This window comes from Schistocerca serialis, chromosome 7 (genome assembly GCF_023864345.2).
Source record: "Schistocerca serialis cubense isolate TAMUIC-IGC-003099 chromosome 7, iqSchSeri2.2, whole genome shotgun sequence".
Classification (NCBI taxonomy): domain Eukaryota; kingdom Metazoa; phylum Arthropoda; class Insecta; order Orthoptera; family Acrididae; genus Schistocerca; species Schistocerca serialis.
Genome location: NC_064644.1, coordinates 563,597,411 through 563,620,100, shown reverse-complemented (window position 1 = coordinate 563,620,100; position 22,690 = coordinate 563,597,411). Strand labels below are relative to the sequence as shown.

Below are 22,690 nucleotides of genomic sequence, written 5' to 3'. Positions count from 1 at the left end.
GTCCATCCCATGTGCGGGTTTTGCATCTACCTCACCGACTACAGAGATACTCTCTCACATAGTCACCCTGTTCTGCAACATACCACCACACCACGTGGATGACATTTCAATCATAACTCTCGATGACTGAGTTCTCATTTTACTCACAGACACCGTGACCTCACCACCCAACGATCAGCTAAACTTCAGTGTTGCGCATAGCCTCACCCTCCCTCGTGAGTGCGACCCAATGACAATTTGTACCTTCATCTTGCCAGATGGCTCAGTTAGCATCCTGGCTTGCCACACCTACACCCCCCCATGCGCCATTCTGCCCGCTGCTCATGGGCCGGCTGCTACATCGTCCACCCTCATTGGCTCAACGGCTTCGAGGTGGACCTGCCTCCTGTCGTTCCACCTCCGCACCCCACCCCGGTCAAAGTGAAGGTCCCGGTCACACATCTGCCATCTCGTATGACCACCAACAGTGTCAATGCCCACACTGTCTCTAGCCAAGATTCGTACTTTGGGGGAAAGGGGGGGGGGGGGCATCAATAGGTCATATCAACCATGAACAACATGGTCTTTGACTGAGATCGGACATTCAAGCTGCCATGTTATTCTAGCAGTCTGCATTTATGTCTCTTGCTGTGTACATGTGTACAACTACTGTGGAAATATATATTTATGTCCAGATATTTGTGGGACAGTTTGTTCAGTATTCTGCTACATGCATCCTGGTCCCATAGGAGACTGGCATAGGACATACAGAATAAAAAGCAGACAATGTTTCTTAGAATCTTGAAATCGGTTTTCAAATTTGTATTTCAAGTCAAGATATCAAAGAAGCTTATTTAACTGCTTCCGCCAGTGTGATGTCCGATTGCTATGACAGTGTAGGAAAATTTGTGAAGTTTTCTGTTCCTAACTCTGTTCCCAAAACCCAAGTTACTTTGGAATGCAGAAATAAGATCATGCATGATATTGTTCAGCTGATCTTTTCTTTGGAGTTGAGTATTAACATCATTTAGGTGGTTAGTAATATCAACCAAGAACACAAAGTCGGAGAGCCAGTTTTCATTTTTGAACTCTGGGACCTCTTTGACTTGCTGTCAAATAATGATTGTATTTCTTGCTTCAAATCAAACACTCTTTTCAACATTTTTGCACCTGTTAGCCATCTTAATTCTGCGTACTACAAGATGTTATCATCCTCTGAATCCAAAGACTTGAGAAATTCTTGGAACTGATGGTGATTCAATTCTTTTTGACTTAATAAAATTCACTGTTTTGACAACTACCTTCATGACATGGTCCATTTTGAAGGACTTGCCACATAAATTCTCTTGATAGATAATGTAATGAAAGTCTAGCATTGACACATTGCCAACTTTGTGGGCCTCATTTTCAATCAGCTGTACTAAACCCTCATGTTTCCCAGCCATTGGTGGAGCATCATCCACTGTTAGCCCCCATAGCTTGTTAAGTTTTAATGAGAAGTGACTTACTGCTGATAAACATGCTTCCAACAAATCACGCAATGTCAGGGTATCCTTAAGTAGATTCAGTGCCACTAATACTTATGTTTTATTACAAAGGGCATCAGCACCTCTGACACAAATCACCACTTGGGCAGTATCCACTGTATCTGTGCATTCATCCAAAGTTAGAGTATAAAATATTAACTGAGATGCACGATGTGATGCACAATTTGTTTTCCTGTGTCGTCCACATGTCAGTACAGTATGACAAAACAGGCCTATTTTTGAGAAATCCTTTTTTTTTTTTTTTCACAATTTCAACAATGGTCTCTAAGCATTACTTAACCATTTTGTCAACTGAACATGGCTTTGATTTTTTTTTCCCCCAGTATCAGAAATGTTGCACAACTCCCTTTCAGACAGCATGTTGACTCTGAATTCACCTTGTAAATATCTGCTATTGGACAGAAAGTTTCCTTTCTAAGTAGTTTATCTGGTCTTGGCAAAATTGTCCCTTATACTTATCGGACATAGCTGCATGTTTAATCTCGTAATACTATTTGATGTTACATTCTTTTGAAACCGAGACAGATTCATTGTAGTCATATATTGGACATATGGGTTTTGTTTTATATCCCACAAAAAAATTGTTACAGTTCACTTGTCTTGAAAATTTCTCAACTCTTCTGTAACTTTCCTCTTCTTAGGTCCTATTTGTTTACTAGTTGATGCCATCCAAACGTATGTCTTGAACTGAAACAGACAATTTTTTTTTCTTTTTCTTTTTTTTTTCCATAAGTTGGGAACTGACAAAGAGACCACACAGTAATCAGAGTTTTGTAATTTTTTATATATGTGATGCATGAAGCTCAAAATCAAATATCAGTTATCTAAAATAGTTCAATGCAGCTCTCAAAAATTCCCCACAAAATCTACCTTAAAGTTCATGGAAGTTGTTTAACACCATAAAGCATGTACACTGTTTTGATGGGCTGTGTGGCTTTGTGGTAGGATGCCAGGTTGTCACATGGGTGGCCTTTGATTTCCAGGTAAAGTAAATTTTTGAAACAAATTTTCATGTTCCATGGCCATTTCCGTGAAGTGTAGAGTACATAAACACAGAAAAAAATTAATTTGGAATGTTTTTCTTTTAAACAGTCCATAAAATTAAAAATTAAAGCTACACTGACCTCTTCAGAGAATGTTGACATGAGGGAGGAATTTCAGGTAAGGGTCAAAAGGTAGTCCCATTTCAACAACCCATATTTATGGATGTTTGCTGATGCACTGTGATGCTTGGGAAGGTGTCATCATTGAGTGACTAAAGGAGGATACAAGATGACAGACAAAATTTCTAGTTGTTGGCATGAATGGCAGCTTTCTCTAAATTTAGAAAAATGTAAGTTAATGTGGATGGGTAGGAAAAATAATCCTGTAATGTTCAAATACAGCATTAGTAGTGTGATCCATGACACAGTCAAATTGATTAAATATCTGATGGAGAGCCCTATGAAATGGATTGAGCACATCAGGTTCATAATAGGAAAGTGAACGCTCAACTTTGTTTCATTGGGAGAATTTTGGGAAAGCATATGTCATCTATAAAGAATATGGTGTAAACAATGCTAGTATGATCCACTCTTGAGTGCTGCTTAAGTATTTGGGATCCCCACCAAGTTAAATCAAAGAAAAAGAGTGAAGCAGTTCAGAGGCTTGTTGCTAGATTTGTCACTGGTAGATTCAATAAGCATGCAAGTATTATGGAGGTGCTTTGTCAAATCAAATGGGAATCCCTGGAGGGAAGGTGATACTCTTTTTGTGGGGCACTATTGCAGAAATTTAGCAAAATGGCATTTGAGCCCAAATGCAGAATGATTTTATTGCTGCCAGCATACATTTCACATAAGGACCACAAAGATAAGATGAGAGACATTAGGGTTTGTATGGAGGCTTTTAGACATTTGTTTTTCCCTCAGTCTATCTCTGTGTGGAACAAGAAAGGAAATGGTTAGTAATGGAACGTTCTACCTTCTGTCATACACCATAAATTAGCTTGCAAAGTATGTATTTAGATGTAGATGTTTTGGATACATGTATGAATTAAAAATTAAACATATTTTGGGTAATGCTTTCTGCACATTACCAATACCAGTGATTGTTTCTCATATCTCCTACATTTTAGATAGATTTCAGTGTTAAATTTCCAGTCAATGTAGTTAGTGATACCAGTTGAATATACTAAATCAAACAGTGATTAACAAGAATCATGGTGTTACCATTTCCCACATAAAGTATATAAATACTTGTTTTATATATTTTCTCTCATCCATGCATTAATTAGTGAACATATTGTGTAACATGCTCTTGCAGTAAGAAATATATGTCTTGTGACACATCCACTGTTCAGATGCTCATAGTTTTTTTTATATAAAATTGAAAGGCATTCCCACTTTGATAGATTGAGAATTTTGTACATAACCAATTTTGAATACTGGATTCATTGTCTTCTTCTCTGGGGTATAGTGGTCTTAGTAGCTGCTCACAGGAGCTGCAAAACTCTTAGATTGACTGATAAATACTACTTATATAAATGAAACTTGATTTAATGGAAATAAGAGTTGCATATTTCCATGTTAAATAACTTCAAATTATCTTAATAATATAGAACATAAACAGCAGAGCATGAAGCATGACATTTTCATATAAACAGTCTCATTTTCAGTTACTGTCTTACAAATGAATTGATTGCTACCTCCTGGTATCAGAGAGTTCAAAATATGTGTTAAGCTTTATTACAATGTAACTGCTAAATTACTTCTGAAAATTACCCATATTCATGTTAATATCATTTGATTTCCTTGTTATCATTCTTTGGCTTTCATTAAATAAATGATTTGGAATACTCTGCTGCTTATCTGGCAAGAACTATAAAGTTATAGTGTGAGATCTGTGACTATTTTTGTAGTAAAAACTGTTTACTTCAAATAAATAAACAGTCCTTAGGACAAAAATGGTCATAGTTCTCAGGCTATAAACCCGATGTTCTTGAGAGATCAGCAGTGAAATATTTCAAATCATGTTGTTAATGAAAAACAAAGTATGGAAACAAGAAATTGTCTGAACTACCAGCTTACATTGAAGTGCAATATTAGTAACAAAAAATACAGACAGAATGAGAGTAGTAGCTTTTGAAATATTATGTTACCAATTAATGCTGAAGATTGGGTGTAACCAATGAAGAGGCACTGACCTGAGCCAGGGAGCAGAAAACTTTCTGCAAAAACATGGCTGAAAGAAGGGATTGGTTGATAGAATACATCCTGAGGTACCAAAGAACAGTTATTTTTATATTGTAAGGAAGCAATGGTGGTTAAAATTGTAGAACTAGACCAAGGCTTGACAGTTGCAAGCAAGTTTCAGTGGTTGTAGTTTTCAGTAGATATGCAGATATTAAGAAGATAGACTATTATGGACAGCTGCATGAAACCAGTCTTCAGACTGGAGAGGAAAGAAAGAACATAAGCTATTTTTGTGTATGAGGACCCCAGAGGTCAAGCGGTCTAAGAGACAAAAATCATAGTTTCGAGAAAACGCATGTCAAAGTTTTTCGTAGGAGGGGACATGAGATTTTCACCATTTCGAACATTTCAGACAAGTACTCCGGTCCTTAGCCTTTTATTACCAATGATAATAAGTAGGTAGAAAATCTGGTTTATAGTTGATAGGTAGAAAGAATGGACAAACACACTTAGACCCCTTTACCTCTCACGTACAACAGAATAAAATGATAATACTCAGAGTACATACTCAACATAACAGAGATTTATTGTTATAACAGGATACAGTATTGCATCAATAGTGTACTGATTGATTTGTTGTTGTTGTTGTTGTGGTCTTCAGTCCTGAGACTGGTTTGATGCAGCTCTCCATGCTATTCTATCCTGTGCAAGCTTTTTCATCTCCCAGTACCTACTGCAACCTACATCCTTCTGAATCTGCTTAGTGTATTCATCTCGTGGTCTCCCTCTACGATTTTTACCCTCCACGCTGCCCTCCAATACTAAATTGGTGATCCCTTGATGCCTCAGAACATGCCCTACCAACCGATCCCTTCTTCTGGTCAAGTTGTGCCACAAACTTCTCTTCTCCCCAATCCTATTCAATACTTCCTCATTAGTTACATGATCTACCCATCTAATCTTCAGCATTCTTCTGTAGCACCACATTTCGAAAGCTTCTATTCTCTTCTTGTCTAAACTATTTATCGTCCATGTTTCACTTCCATACATGGCTACACTCCATACGAATACTTTCAGAAATGACTTCCTGACACTTAAATCAATACTGGATGTTAACAAATTTCTCTTCTTCAGAAACGCTTTCCTTGCCATTGCCAGTCTACATTTTATATCCTCTCTACTTCGACCATCATCAGTTATTTTGCTCCCCAAATAGCAAAACTCCTTTACTACTTTAAGTGCCTCATTTCCTAATCTAATTCCCTCAGCATCACCCGACTTAATTAGACTACATTCCATTATCCTTGTTTTGCTTTTGTTGATGTTCATCTTATATCCTCCTTTCAAGACACTGTCCATTCCATTCAACTGCTCTTCCAAGTCCTTTGCTGTCTCTGACAGAATTACAATGTCATCGGCGAACCTCAAAGTTTTTATTTCTTCTCCATGAATTGTAATACCTACTCCGAAGTTTTCTTTTGTTTCCTTTACTGCTTGCTCAATATACAGATTGAACAACATCGGGGAGAGGCTACAACCCTGTCTTACTCCCTTCCCAACCACTGCTTCCCTTTCATGTCCCTCGACTCTTATAACTGCCATCTGGTTTCTGTACAAATTGTAAATAGCCTTTCGCTCCCTGTATTTTACCCCTGCCACCTTTAGAATTTGAAAGAGAGTATTCCAGTCAACATTGTCAAAAGCTTTCTCTAAGCCTACAAATGCTAGAAACGTAGGTTTGCCTTTCCTTAATCTTTCTTCTAAGATAAGTCGTAAGGTCAGTATTGCCTCACGTGTTCCAGTGTTTCTACGGAATCCAAACTGATCTTCCCCGAGGTTGGCTTCTACTAGTTTTTCCATTCGTCTGTAAAGAATTCGTGTTAGTATTTTGCAGCTGTGACTTATTAAGCTGATAGTTCGGTAATTTTCACATCTGTCAACACCTGCTTTCTTTGGGATTGGAATTATTATATTCTTCTTGAAGTCTGAGGGTATTTCGCCTGTTTCATACATCTTGCTCACCAGATGGTAGAGTTTTGTCAGGACTGGCTCTCCCACGGCCGTCAGTAGTTCCAATGGAATATTGTCTACTCCGGGGGCCTTGTTTCGACTCAGGTCTTTCAGTGCTCTGTCAAACTCTTCACGCAGTATCGTATCTCCCATTTCATCTTCATCTACATCCTCTTCCATTTCCATAATATTGTCCTCAAGTACATCGCCCTTGTATAGACCCTCTATATACTCCTTCCACCTTTCTGCTTTCCCTTCTTTGCTTAGCACTGGGTTTCCATCTGAGCTCTTGATATTTATACAAGTCGTTCTCTTATCTCCAAAGGTCTCTTTAATTTTCCTGTAGGCGGTATCTATCTTACCCCTAGTGAGATAGGCCTCTACATCCTTACATTTGTCCTCTAGCCATCCCTGCTTAGCCATTTTGCACTTCCTGTCGATCTCATTTTTGAGACGTTTGTATTCCTTTTTGCCTGTTTCACTTACTGCATTTTTATATTTTCTCCTTTCATCAATTAAATTCAATATTTCTTCTGTTACCCAAGGATTTCTACTAGCCCTCGTCTTTTTACCTACTTGATCCTCTGCTGCCTTCACTACTTCATCCCTCAAAGCTACCCATTCTTCTTCTACTGTATTTATTTCCCCCATTCCTGTCAATTGCTCCCTTATGCTCTCCCTGAATCTCTGTACAACCTCTGGTTCTTTTAGTTTATCCAGGTCCCATCTCCTTAAATTCCCACCTTTTTGCAGTTTCTTCAGTTTTAATCTACAGGTCATAACCAATAGATTGTGGTCAGAGTCCACATCTGCCCCTGGAAATGTCTTACAATTTAAAACCTGGTTCCTAAATCTCTGTCTTACCATTATATAATCTATCTGATACCTTTTAGTATCTCCAGGGTTCTTCCATGTATACAACCTTCTTTCATGATTCTTAAACCAAGTGTTAGTTATGATTATGTTGTGCTCTGTGCAAAATTCTACCAGGCGGCTTCCTCTTTCATTTCTGTCCCCCAATCCATATTCACCTACTATGTTTCCTTCTCTCCCTTTTCCTACACTCGAATTCCAGTCACCCATGACTATTAAATTTTCGTCTCCCTTCACAATCTGAATAATTTCTTTTATTTCATCATACATTTCTTCAATTTCTTCGTCATCTGCAGAGCTAGTTGGCATATAAACTTGTACTACTGTAGTAGGTGTGGGCTTCGTATCTATCTTGGCCACAATAATGCGTTCACTATGCTGTTTGTAGTAGCTTACCCGCATTCCTATTTTCCTATTCATTATTAAACCTACTCCTGCATTCCCCCTATTTGATTTTGTGTTTATAACCCTGTAGTCACCTGACCAGAAGTCTTGTTCCTCCTGCCACCGAACTTCACTAATTCCCACTATATCTAACTTCAACCTATCCATTTCCCTTTTTAAATTTTCTAACCTACCTGCCCGATTAAGGGATCTGACATTCCACGCTCCGATCCGTAGAACACCAGTTTTCTTTCTCCTGATAACGACATCCTCTTGAGTAGTCCCCGCCCGGAGATCCGAATGGGGGACTATTTTACCTCCGGAATATTTTACCCAAGAGGACGCCATCATTATGTAATCATACAGTAAAGCTGCATGCCCTCGGGAAAAATTACGGCTGTAGTTTCCCCTTGCTTTCAGCCGTTCGCAGTACCAGCACAGCAAGGCCGTTTTGGTTATTGTTACAAGGCCAGATCAGTCAATCATCCAGACTGTTGCCCTTGCAACTACTGAAAAGGCTGCTGCCCCTCTTCAGGAACCACACGTTTGTCTAGCCTCTCAACAGATACCCCTCCGTTGTGGTTGCACCTACGGTACGGCTATCTGTGTCGCTGAGGCACGCAAGCCTCCCCACCAACGGCAAGGTCCATGGTTCATGGGGGGGACTGATTGATTTTTGTAAACTGATTGATTTACAAAATACAAATATTCGGGTTTAACACTTATAAATATATATCACAGTCATTAACTATGTCATACATGTTACACATAGATGTTATACAAGTCCGTAGTGACATCATCATCACCATCATCATCATCATCCACATGAGTGCTAGGCTTAAATGGTTCACCAGTCTTTGTTTCATGGAATAAATTTTTACAAAATTGGTGGTGTATCAGTGGCACAAATTGCAGAACTTCCATCAGGTCTTCATATTTTGTGTATGTTAGCTTTGGCTTCACAGCAGTGGATTGAAGACTGAGACATTGTTTAGGCATTTTTCCTGTTCTTTTTTTTCCCATTGGCAGTTTCTGGTAAGGCAGAATACCTTCAGCTGATGTCTTATAAAGAAGGGTATTTGGGTTTCCCCTTTCAAAAAGAAGTACCTGCATTCCTCATATCCCTGGCACAGACTTCCTAAAGTACCAGTTTAGTGGTTGCAGATCAATGAAGCCCTCATCCGTCTTTTCATAACAACAAATTTTTGACTTGCTGCAGCAGCCAGATTCATCCAGTCTTCCAGTATATAAATGTCGCATTGGTTCCTCTTTCTTTTAAGTTCAATGATCCCAAAGTCCTGATCACATTCATTGTATGAATGTCCAGAAATGAGGAAATAGTGATCAACAGTTTCAATTTGGGTGTTTGTAACAATATAACACCAAAATTTTACTATTAGATGGCTCTTGTTCTGGCCTCCACAGCTGTCACTGATGGCTGAGATGTGCTTCACAGTGTGATGAAGACTCTGGATATACTTCAGCAGGCAAGATCCTATCTCCTGGAAACCCCTACTTGCCTATCCTTCATGCCACATAAACATATGGGCAGTACCACTGGTTAAGTTGTGAATATTGAAGTTGTATGTCCACAACTGTCGTATATAGTAGGCTGTCGATTTGTCACATGTGGTGTTGGCAACGTCTTTTGAAGATCAAAGCATATTTCAACGTGGTTGTCGTCCTTTAATTCCTTGCATTTGCTTTTGGCTTCTTTTCCTGCTTCTGTCTTCCTGAGATGAAATTCTTTTTAAACTCCAGCTGCCTTTTTTCCATCAGGCGTACCATGTACACTTTTCATTTGCAACCTGTCACTAATTACAAAGGTATCAGTATGAGGCCTGTAAAAGCTTAGGTTAAATTCTGTCCTGAATATATGTCTGTACAAACTTTCATTTTCAGGTTTCACTTTTTTGTCTTTGTAAGAATTTTTGGTTTGGAGCTCTTGCTCTACTGTAATGGCTTGAGTACATCAGGAATCTTCCTATATGCTCCTTGATTATTGCAATTCTGTTTGCTGGAATTTTATTTGAGGGCTCCTTCCTTCCCTGTTTGTCACATGGTGAAATGCCAGATGGGTTTGATTTTTTGTTAATGATAACATTTCTTATCCTTTTGTTAGATATGTCAAGCGTTTTTACAAAAAAGGGTTTGAACACTCTAAAACCATTTAGTTTATCAATACATGATGTGTCTTTGTGCACAACAACTGGTTTTCTTCCTCAACACAGGCTGTATGTCTATGGTACCATTCAAGAACGATGTCTGAAGTTCCCAGCTACTTAGTTTCCAATAACTCTAAATATTACTTCCTTCTGCTCATGGGGAATAGTTTCATTACATTTGTACTTACATAGGTGATCGTATTCATGTAACTTTCTAGCCCCATGCAGCGTCATATAACGATCAACATAAGCCTGTCCTATGTTCCTCAATTTCTTCCTCTTCTGAGATTTCCTGGTGTGCTCCCTTCTTTCCCTTTGTTCCTGGGCTGAGGTTCAGGGGCAATACCATTGGCCGGCAAGTCCTCAATTTGACCAGGTCTTCGTTCTGCTTCTTCTTCTGTGTCATCTAAAAATAATGTATAATAATCAGGGTTTTTATAACGTCAGCTAACAATGTTGTGGTATCTTAAATTGTATTGAAATGTAAACACAAAAATAAATGTGTTAGATATGTAGCTTTAGGAATATCTAACTTACAAAGGTAATGTACCTGAAGAAGTGGGACCGATGATCTTTGTAGTTTGGTCCCTTCAATCTTTAAACCAACCAACCAACCTGAAGAAGCCTCACTGGTTTCATCATTGTCACCACAAGAATTCCAATCATTGTCTGTGTCAGAATCATGACCATCTCCAAACAGTGGTGCATCACTGCTACTACTAATATAACTGTTATTGTCATTATTGGTATCACCATGACTGTTTCTGTTATCAGCCTTGGGCATAAGATCTGGAAACAACTACTTTTTTAAAACAAATTCATACACAATTTCATTGTTTGTTGCTACACAGATGAGAGGCCTAAAGTTTCCATACTTCTACTATTAAATAAGTAAATTGTTACCCAGTTATAAATATGTTGATCATTTGCAGCTTAGGCTGAACATCTTTCTCATACCAATTCATTGTATACAAATGATGTATTTACAATTACTTTGTATGAAATGCCCAAATGTGACTAAGCACAGCATGAAATGGTCACGTGTCAGCTAGTCTTGTATGAAAGATAATGTGGTGACACACATTGTCACTATCGCTAATGTCTGCTTCTACAAACAGAATCTATTGCACTGTTTGGTGGTAAAGGCATCCTAGTGATATTGGACTTCTGGTGCACCACTGTTTAACTACAACCCACCAAGTAGCCAAGGGGCTTCATGCTAAATGACAGGTACTGTCGATAAAATCACTAGGATTCCTTTACCACCAAACAGATTAGTATTATCACGTCCCATTCCTGTACTTAACCAATTTTTGTCAAAAATGTCACTTGGACCCCTTGACCTCTGGGGTCCTCATATGCAATCTACACTATAGACAACTAACGCAACCCACACTGGTTTATTTGGCTAAGTGAGATATATTGCAGAAAGCTTCCCAGAGAAGTGCAAGCCATCCTCAATAAAGCAGTCAAATCAAGACCAGCTCATTCAGTATCAGAGTGCAGCCAGTTACCGACAGAGTCCAGAGAGTATACACCTACAAACCAAGTCCATAGTCAGAGCCAAAACAATAGCTGATCAGTGTGAACTTCAATCCACACTGCAATCAAATTACAACAGGTTCAATCCAGCCCTGGGCCAGCTAATATGGAGGAGTCTAGTAGGTGTGACCTCATCAGAGGGTGCTCCTAGTGGTAGTTGCCACCTGGATATCAGTGCCATGCTGGCTGACATCAGTGTTTGCAAGCTACTCAGTTTCCATTGTGATGTGGCACTCCTACCTCCCCACCCAACCAGCAGTGACAAGTCAGGGAGAAAAAGATGGTTGAACATGATCCACTGGAGCCACCCCTGGGAGAGGCAGCAGACTGGTGTCGGTGGATGGCACTCCAGAAGGCCAGAAGAGGATGAAGCTCAATGGAAGATACATGAGCCACTGTGGCACTGGAAGCTACAATGGTGGTGGAGAAGCAGTTGGCTGTTGATCAGGATATTGGAGCCAAAGTTTATTTTGACAGTGGTGCAGCAGGCCTTGGGTGGAGACCATAATGTACATGAAGGATGGAGGTCATTCTGTGGATCAGGAAAGGAGAGGTCCCAATGATGAGACTCCCCAAGAGTACATAATGAGGGCAGCCTTGAAGTCACTTCACCAGGCTGCAACCTTTAATTGATCTGGCTCTGTGAGTTACCAAAATATTACAGGTGGCATTAGGTGCTATGTTGGAATCATCTCCTTGCATAGTTAAGTCTTGAAAGTGCTGAAAAGGCATTCCACATGACTGTTGGAGACTGGACAAAGTAGCATTTTACAAAGGTGTTGATACCATTATGGGCACAAAACTGTGTGGAATTTTTTCCAAAGCTGTTATCATGGAGCTGAAGTGACCTGGCACATGCTGAACACAAAGGTGAAGTGAAAAAATGAATCAACCACAACCGACTATATGAAACCCAAAAACCAGCCAGTGAAATCTAGCTGGATACACTCCCACAGCTCCACAGGATGAGGCCTAGGAGAGAACCATTGGGGAGGACCAGCGTCATGGGCCTGACAGAAAAATTATTGACAGAGAAGGTCAGTGATGTCAGAATCAGTACTGGGTCAGAACACAGGTTGTCACACCATGCTTTTCGTCTGGTACATGCCCTAACAGGCAGTGTGCAGATGTTGCAGCTCTCATGATGAAAGAGATAGAGGGATAAGTATATTGTGGTGCATCTCATCTGAGATCCACAACAGAACCCCTTGATTTAGGTGCAGTTGATTTCAATGTGGCCAGTAGCTGAGAAAATCAAGACCAGCAGGTTTGATCAGCCTTCCATTTTACACAAAATAAGTGAGGTTGTATAACATAGGGTCCTGATAGATGGTGTATGTGAAGTTAAATTATGTCAAGGGGAAAGCTGAACAGCTGAATCCAGATCTGCATGAAGTTTAAAACACACCAGTTCATGCTGGTCAAAAACTAGGTCGGTCCCCATGGGCATGGGGCTGTCAGAACAGCGCATTCACATTAGCCTGTAACTTCACTTATCGACAGTGGATAAAATAGTGAAAAATAGATAAGTGCAGCACACAGTATGTAAACTTGCTGTTATTTGTACAAGTATGCCTTCGGTAGCTGCACCTCCATCATATCTGGCTATTAATAATGCAGTCCACATCAGGTTTGTAGTTCAGACACTTTACTTGTACTTTGGTTCCGACTGAAATACAGTTTATGGGCAGATCAAATCTCATGTATTATAATTGCAATGCAGATAAACAAACAGTTGCATATTGCATTGCTGTCCTGTGATATCGTTAGAGTGTTGTATCCTAACACTGAAGAAACTATTCACAGAAGTTAATGTGTGGCAAACAGATAAGTAACACAGTTCCTAAATCATTGTTCTTGAAATCTAACAGTCATATGAAAATGAAAACAATGTGCACAGTAATTATCATTCGGAAATGTCACAGGTCACAGCTTGACCCTATTCATCATCATCATCATCATCATCATCATCATTTAAGACTGATTATGCGTTTCAGCGTTCAGTCTGGAGCATAGCCCCCCTTATACAGTTCCTCCATGATCCCCTATTCAGTGCTAACATTGGTGCCTCTTCCGATGTTAAGCCTATTACTTCAAAATAATTCTTAACCGAATCCACGTATCTTCTCCCTTGTCTACCTCGACTACTCCTACCCTCTATTGCTGAACCCATGAGTCTCTTGGGTAACCTTGCTTCTCCCATGTGTGCAACATGACCCCACCATCTAAGCCTGTTCGCCCTGACTGCTACATCTATAGAGTTCATTCCCAGTTTTTCTTTGATTTCCTCATTGTGGACACCCTCCTGCCATTGTTCCCATCTACTAGTACCTGCAATCATCCTAGCTACTTTCATATCCGTAACCTCAACCTTGTTGATAAGGTAACCTGAATCCACCCAGCTTTCGCTCCCGTACAACAAAGTTGGTCAAAAGATTGAACGGTGCACAGATAACTTAGTCTTGGTACTGACTTCCTTCTTGCAGAAGAGAGTAGATCGTAGCTGAGCGCTCACTGCGTTATTGCTACACCTTACTTCCAGTTCTTTCACTATGTTGCCATCCTGTGAGAATATGCATCCTAAGTACTTGAAACCGTCCACCTGTTCTAACTTTGTTCCTCCTATTTGGCACTCAATCCATTTATATTTCTTTCCCACTGACATTACTTTCGTTTTGGAGATGCTAATCTTCATACCATAGTCCTTACATTTCTGATCTAGCTCTGAAATATTACTTTGCAAACTTTCAATGGAATCTGCCATCACAACTAAGTCATCCGCATATGCAAGACTGCTTATTTTGTGTTCACATATCTTAATCTCACCCAGCCAGTCTATTGTTTTCAACATATGATCCATAAATAATATGAACAACAGTGGAGACAGGTTGCAGCCTTGTCTTACCCCTGAAACTACTCTGAGCCATGAACTCAATTTACCGTCAACTCTAACTGCTGCCTGACTATCCATGTAAAGACCTTTAATTGCTTGCAAAAGTTTGCCTCCTATTCCATAATCTTGTAGAACAGACAATAACTTCCTCCTAGGAACCCGGTCACATGCCTTTTCTAGATCTATAAAGCATAGATACAATTCCCTGTTCCACTCATAACACTTCTCCATTATTTGCCGTAAGCTAAAGATCTGGTCCTGACAACCTCTAAGAGGCCTAAACCCACACTGATTTTCATCCAATTGGTCCTCAACTAATACTCGCACTTTCCTTTCAACAATACCTGAGAAGATTTGACCCACAACGCTGATTAAAGAGATACCTCTGTAGTTGTTACCATCTTTTCTGTTTCCATGTTTAAAGATTGGTGTGATTACTGCTTTTGTCCAGTCTGATGGAACCTGTCCCGACTCCCAGGCCATTTCAATTATCCTGTGTAGCCATTTAAGACCTGACATTCCACTGTATTTGATGAGTTCCGACTTAATTTCATCCACCCAAGCCGCTTTATTGCACTGCAATCTATTGACCATTTTCTACACTTCCTCAAATGTGATCCTATTTCTATCATCATTCCTATCCCATTCTACCTCGAAATCTGAAACATTACTGATCGCATTTTCACCTACATTGAGCAACTCTTCAAAATATTCCCTCCATCTGCCCAAGGCATCCACAGGATTCACCAGCAGTTTTCCTGACCTGTCCAAAATACTTGTCATTTCCTTCTTACCTCCCTTTCGAAGACTGCTAATTACACTCCAGAATGGTTTTCCAGCAGCTTGACCCATAGTCTCCAGCCTGTTTCCAAAGTCTTCCCACGATTTCTTCTTGGATGCTGCAATTATCTGTTTGGCTTTGTTTCTTTCTTCAACATAACTTTCTCTGTCTACCTGGGTTCTGGTATGTAGCCATTTTTGATACGCCTTCTTTTTCCTTTTACAGGCTGCCTTGACTGTATCATTCCACCAAGCTGTTTGCTTCATCCTACTTTTACACACTACTGTTCCAAGACATTCTTTAGCCACTTCTAGTACTGTGTCCCTGTACCTTGTCCATTCCTTTTCCAATGACTGTAATTGACTACATTCAACTAACTGGTACCTTTCTGAGATCGCTGTTATGTACTTGTGCCTGATTTCCTTATCCTGAAGTTTCTCCACTCTTATCCTCCTACATATGGACCTGACCTCCTGCACTTTCGGCCTCACAATCCCAATTTCACTGCAGATTAAATAATGATCAGTGTCATCAAAGACTCCCCTGAATACACATGTGTCCCTCACAGCCTTCCTGAATTCCTGATCTGTTATTATATAGTCAATGACAGATCTGGTTCCCCTGCCTTCCCAAGTATACCGGTGAATGTTCTTATGTTTAAAAAAGGAGTTTGTGATTACTAAGCCCATACTGGCACAGAAATCCAAGAGTTGTTTCCCGTTCCTGTTGGCCTCCATATCCTCTCCAAATTTACCCATAACCTTTTCATACCCTTCTGTTCGATTTCCAATCCTGGCATTAAAATCACCCATGAGCAGAACACTGTCCTTGTCCTTTACTCTAACAACTACATCACTGAGTGCCTCATAAAAACTATCCATCTTATCTTGATCTGGCCCTTCACAATGCGAATATACTGACACAATCCTAATTTTCTTGCTAGACACTGTCAAATCTATCCACATCAGTCGTTCGTTTACATACCTTATTGCAACTACGCTGGGTTCCATTTCTTTCCTAATGTAAAGCCCTACACCCCATTGTGCTATTCCTGCTTTGACTCCTGACAGGTAGACCTTATATTCTCCCACTTCCTCTTCTTTCTCACCCCTTACCCGAATGTCACTAACAGCTAAAACGTCCAGCCCCATCTTACTTGCAGCCTCTGCCAGCTCTACCTTCTTCCCAGAGTAGCCCCCATTGATATTAATAGCTCCCCATCTCATTACCATTTGTTTGCCAAGTCGTATCTTAGGAGTCCCTGGTTTGTCAGTTAGAGGTGGGACTCCATCACCTCCAAAGGTCCGAGGCATTTTGCTCTGATTGTTGCCAGCATCATATTTAAAGTACCAGGGAAGCAGGTTGCTAGCCTTACTTGCCCCGAGTCCCATTGGGTTTTACCCCTAACGGCTGAGGGACTAACCAGTGGATTTGGTAGTCTTTGCTGTATGAGCACAAAGGTGACCCCGACTCAGAATATGTCCGAGATGCCCAGCCTTATTCCAAAGTAACTGGTATCCCGACTGTCGGGACCACTTACTTGGCCACTCATATGTTGCCCGTGGTTCATGAACTAGGACATGACTACAGGAACCCACACCATGACCCTATTGTCACAACTAAATATTATTGAAATTTAACGCAGTCCATAATAATAATTACACCTTCACTGTCCAGTTAATCATTTGAACAGTCAATAAAATTCACAGACATGAACTTTAGATAAAATGCAGTACATTTTGTTACTTCTAATTTATTCTCATCTGTGGTACATTTTCTCATATTTGTTGACATATGTCTTGCTTCTTTCAAACTCACTGCAGATTGACTTTAAATGGCTTCCAACAAGTTCACATTAACTCCACCAACCTCCAGCAGTACCTGCATTTTGACAGCCACCATCCCTTCCACACCAAAACATCCCTCCCAAACCAAAATATCCCTTCCACACTGTGTGGCCACCAGGGTACAGCATACCTGCAGTGACAGGACCTCCCTTTCCCAGTATGCTGAAGGTCTCACTAAGGGCCTCATGGTCAGGCAAACCTAGACCGCAAACAAGTCTCCCATGCCATTTCCCCACTCATCCCAAATCCTCCCACCACACCAAGAACCAGCTACAAAGGACCACCACATTCATCACCGAGTACCACCCTGGCCTAGAACAGCTGAAATACATCCTTCATGAATGCTTTAATTATCCCTTAGCATGCTCTGAAATAAGGGACATCCTACCTAAGATCTTTCCCACTTCTCCTAAACTGGTACTCCACTGCCCACCCAACCTCTGCAACATCTTAATCCATCCCTATGCCACTCGCAATCCCAACCCCTTGCCACAAGTGTCATATTCTTAAGGAAGACCCAGGAGCAAGATTTACCCAATCCAACCATCCAGCACTTCCTATTACCATCCTGTCACAGGCTTATCCTACCCCTTCAGAGGTAGGCCACCTGTGAAAGCAGCCATGTTGTATAGCAGCTCTGTTGCAATAATTGCATAGCTTTTTATATTGGTATGACTACCAGCTGGCAGTCCACCAGGATGAATTACCTCTTCCAAACTGTGGCAAAGAGCAAAGTGGACCACCCTGTGGCACATTATGCAACTGAACATAACGTGTTTGATTTTAATGGCTGTTTCACATCCCAAGCTATCAGGAACCTCGCCTCCACCACCAGCTTTTTCTGAACTATCAGATGGGAGTTATCCTTACAATGTATTCTCTGCTCTTGAAATTATCCCAGCATCAACCTATGATAACCTACTGCTCCACGCCCTCCACACAACATTTCTGTCCTATAACTCTCTCCCAGTTCATGTTCTTTCACCCTCATTGTGCTTGTTCTCTACCAATGCCGCCACCAGTCTTTTACCCTCTCTGGTCCTCTTCTTTTCTGGTCCCCATTCCCCACCCCTCCTTCCTCACGCTACCCAACATTGGCCGAGCCTTGCCCTGCCACCTTCTACAGCAATCACTGCCCGACAGCGGCCTTCTCCCCTCCCCCATCTCCCACCCCCACCAGTACCCTGCTATCCCTGCCCTGCCCCTGATTGCTCCTTTTGTTCAACACAGTAAATTCAGTCCAGCTAAAGTGGCCAGAGATAGCTGTCATGTGTGCCTGAGCTGTGCCATCTCATGTGAACATGCATATGGGTGTTATATTTTATTTTCTGAAGAAGCCTTTGGCCAAAAGTTAAGTGTGTAATAACCTTTTTGTTGCGCTTCTCTGCAACTCATTGTCTCATTGTGTAATTGTTGATATTCCTATCTGGACTTTCCATTGCTGCATATTTGTCAAATTGTCACAATGGTTTACTTCAAATAATGTAATTGGAATTGGATCTGTTTCATGTCCTCCTGTACATGAACGTGGATCACCATTCCATGTAAGTGAACTCAAAAGTCAAAATGTCAGTCAAATTTGCAAAATACTACTTAATACTTCTCATAACTTCTATTTTGTTAATGGCAAATCCACTCTGCAGATTCAAATTACTGTTTACACATTGTAATTAGTTACTCAATTAACAAAAGTCTTATTCATTTTTACTGATCATCATTCGTATTGAAAACTTCAGTAGCAACTACTAACTGCAAGAAAATTGGATATGCAGCAGAACATTATTAGTACTTCATCAAAATATTAGTCTTCTATTCAATTTTCATATCCACTATTGTTGCCTAACTCACCAGGGTGTTCAACACTGTAGGAAAATATAGATCTCTACTTACCATAAAGAAGAAGCATTAAGCTGCATCAGGCATAATTAAGACATGTATGCAAAGCTTTCAGCAACAACTTTTGTCAGCAAAAGAGAAAAAGAGAAACACACACCATTCAAACACTCAATCAACCACATCTCACACACTCATGACTGCCTTATGCAGCAACTCAGCCCAGATTCTGGCCTGAGCTGCCGGAATTGCTGATCATGTGTGCGTGTGAGGTGAGCTTGCTTCTGTGTATGAATGGTGTGTGTTTCTTTGTTTCTCTTTTGCTGATGATGGCAGTGGCCAAATGCTTTGTGTATGTGTCTTTTAATTGTGCCTGTCTGCAACTTAATATGTCTTCTTTATGATAAATAGCTGTCTGTTGTTTCCTATATTGTTGATATTCCTAATGGAGTTTCCATTGTTTAATTTCTTCAAGGTGTTCCATTATACAAAATCATATGTATCTTTACACAGTTAAAATAAAGGGAAACATTCCACGTAGGAAAAATATATCTAAAAACAAAGATGATGTGACTTACCAAATGAAAGTGCTGGTAGGTCGACAGACACACAAACATACACACAAAATTCAAGCTTTCGCAACAAACTGTTGCCTCATCAGGAAAGAGGGAAGGAGAGGGAAAGACGAAAGGATGTGGGTTGTGGGTTTTAAGGGAGAGGGTAAGGAGTCATTCCAATCCCGGGAGAGGAAAGACTTACCTTAGGGGGGAAAAAAGGACGGGTATACACTCGCACACACACACACACACACACACATATCCATCCACACATATACCAGTTAACACACACATAAAAGATGGTTGTAACTGGCAAGCTTTTGGAGTCAGTAGTTCCTTCTTCAGGCAGAAGGGTTGAAAGGGAAGGAAGAAGGCTGAAGAAGAAGGATGGGAGAAGTCTATGAAAAGGGATAGATTTTGGGAAAGTCACCCAGAGATGCAGGTCAGGGGAGACTTACCACGCGTGGTGAGGAGGAAAGACTGGTTTTTGGGGACTGCATCAGACAAGATTTGAAAACACAAGAGTTTAAAGGTGGAAATAGGGTAATGTGCAGACAGAGATTACTGCTTAAATAACTCACGCATGATTTAACCAAACTGAGAAATAGTTCAAATGGTTGTGAATCACCTTTCAAACATATTACAGATCATACAGTTTTAAGTCAGTTACATTCTTTAAGACAAAAATTCTATAATACTTAGTATAGGCATAAGCATTATCATGTGCAGTTCAGATAATGTTGATTATACATGCAAAAATTTCTTAGTTTCATCGTTAATCCTGCTAGATTTTTCTTTTGTCTTCACCAGGAAGGATTCTCCAGTCATTTTGGTTGTGTCTGGTCTTCCTTCCTAATGCCTTCTTCTTCATCACTTCTTTGGCGAATGTAGCTTTCTCACCTTTTTCTACTTCTTTTATCATTGGAAAATCCACCTCTTCTCTAATAATGTTAGTTGGTCTCTCACCAAACATAAGTTCAGATGGTGCAAAACCAGTGGATTCATTTCATAAATTACCAATAATGTTTTAAAAATGCTGTATGTGACTAGCCCATGCTGTGCGTTTTGCAAATCTTCATGAGTGAGTCTGTCTAGTTCTGTCTTGAGGGTGTACTTTACAAGCTGAGGCACCATGTGAGACATGAAGAATTGTGGTCTAGGTATTACATGAAGAATGCAATGAGTTTCAAAATCAGTTTCTTTCTGTAACCCAGGTAAGAAAATTTGAGTGTACCTATCACAGAGAGTGACACAAGGTCCTCATATTGCATGGAATATATTGTTTCAAGAACCGTAAGTCCAAAAGCATGGAAAGGTTCTGTCATAAAATCATTGTCCACTTTGGGGTCAGTTACCTCAAGAATATTTACTAGACATGTGATTTATTGTAAGTGCATAAAACTTAAAGATTTTCTAACAAGGGTCCTTGACAGTGTCCATAGGCCTAAAGGTTGGTCTTAGTTGCCTGCAAGTGCAGCAACCTAAAACTTAAATAAGTGGTTTGGTTTAGCACAAGCACAGAAGTGTCAGGATCAAGGAGTAAATTTCTGAGCTTTTGCCTATGAATGCATCTAAGCACATTTTCTGGACTACATTATGAGAAGTCTGACTTTTGCAGATTTAAGACTCACTTGGTTCACATTCACAGGTAGGGTACATTTGCAGAGGAGCTGCTAAAATGTGTTTCTTGCAAGTGTCCACTTTTGCCATGCATGTGACATGTTGTGCACCAACTGACCACATGCTGCAAATGTGGTGAAGGGTACAATGCTTACATCCAGGCTGTGGGGACCATCACTGCTGGTGGGGTTGCTGATGTGGTCATCCAGGCTATGGAGGAGGTGAGGCCCCTGAAAGAGCTGACATGACATCCTGCAAACCCAGTGCTGGGGAATTGATTGCTGCAATGTCTTTTTCCATTGTAAAAAAATTCTGAGCTACATGGACAGTTTTATGGCCTTCAGATATCTGCATTATGTCCATCAGAGAAGGCTCCAATTTCCTCTGTGTGTGGTTTCTCCCATCTGAGTTTGGGGTAAAACTCTGCTTTCAAATGTTCCTTTACAAAAGAAAACCTAGGATAATTGCCCCAATTCAACCCTCATACCACTGAAAAGATGAATGAAATAAGTTTTGTCAGTGGTATTGAGAATTAGCTGAAATCTTTAAAATTGAACAAAGCTCCAGGTCCCAACAGAATCCCTGTCAGATTCTATACTAAATTTGTGGCTGAGTTATCCCCTCTTCTCACTATAATGTACTGTAGATCCCTTGAACAAAAAGTTGTGCCCAGTCCTTGGAAAAAAGGCACAGGTCACACCCGTATACAAGAAGGGTAGTAGAAGTGATTCACAAAACTCTCTTACAGATTCCTTGATGTCAATTTGCTATAGAACTTTATGACATATCCTGAGCTCAAACATAATGAGGTATCTTGAACAAAAGGACCTCCTCAATGCCAGCCATCAACAATCATGTGAAACCTTACTCACACTTTTTCCGTATGTCATACTGAAAGCTTTGGATCAAGGCAGTCGGGTATATTCAATGTTTCTGATTACCGAAAAGCATTTGATTCAGTACCACATGTATGCTTATTGTCAAAAGTATGATCATATGGGGTATCAATTGAAATTTGTGATTGGATTGAGAACTTTTTGGTAGGTAGGACACAGCATGGTATCTTGGATGGAGGGTCATTGTCAGATGTAGAAGTAACTTTGAGTGTGCCACAGGAAAGTGCATTGGACTATTGCTGTTCATGTTGTATATTAATGACAGTGCAGACAATATCAATAGGAAAATCAGGCTTTTTTGCAGATGATGCAGTTATCTATAATGAAGTACTACCTGAGAGAAGCTGCATAAATATTTGGTCATATCTTGATAAGATTTCAACATGGTGTAGATTGACAACTTGCTCTAAATGTTCAGAAATGTAAAATTGTGCACTTTGCAAAATGGAGGAATATAGTATCCTATGACTGTGATCTCAATGAGTCACTGTTGGAACCAGCCAACTCATACGCATACCTGGGTGTATCAAATGGAATGATGACATAGGTTCAATTGTGGGTAAAGCAGGTGGTAAACTTTGGATTATTGG

General features: G+C 40.2%; 2 protein-coding genes across 5 annotated transcripts in view; one reads left to right on the top strand and one right to left on the bottom strand.

The window, feature by feature from the left end:
* The window catches only part of LOC126412775 (protein broad-minded-like), a 273,178-nt gene that overhangs the window by 89,117 nt on the left and 161,371 nt on the right, over positions 1-22,690 (top strand). The window lies entirely within an intron of this gene.
* On the bottom strand, positions 8,655-10,991 carry LOC126412777 (uncharacterized). Its single transcript, XM_050082547.1, has 2 exons — positions 10,682-10,991; positions 8,655-10,537 (listed from the first exon to the last, which is right to left on the bottom strand). The coding sequence occupies exons 1-2, from the start codon at positions 10,913-10,915 to the stop codon at positions 10,373-10,375; spliced, it is 399 nt and encodes a 132-aa protein (XP_049938504.1). The 5' UTR covers positions 10,916-10,991; the 3' UTR covers positions 8,655-10,372.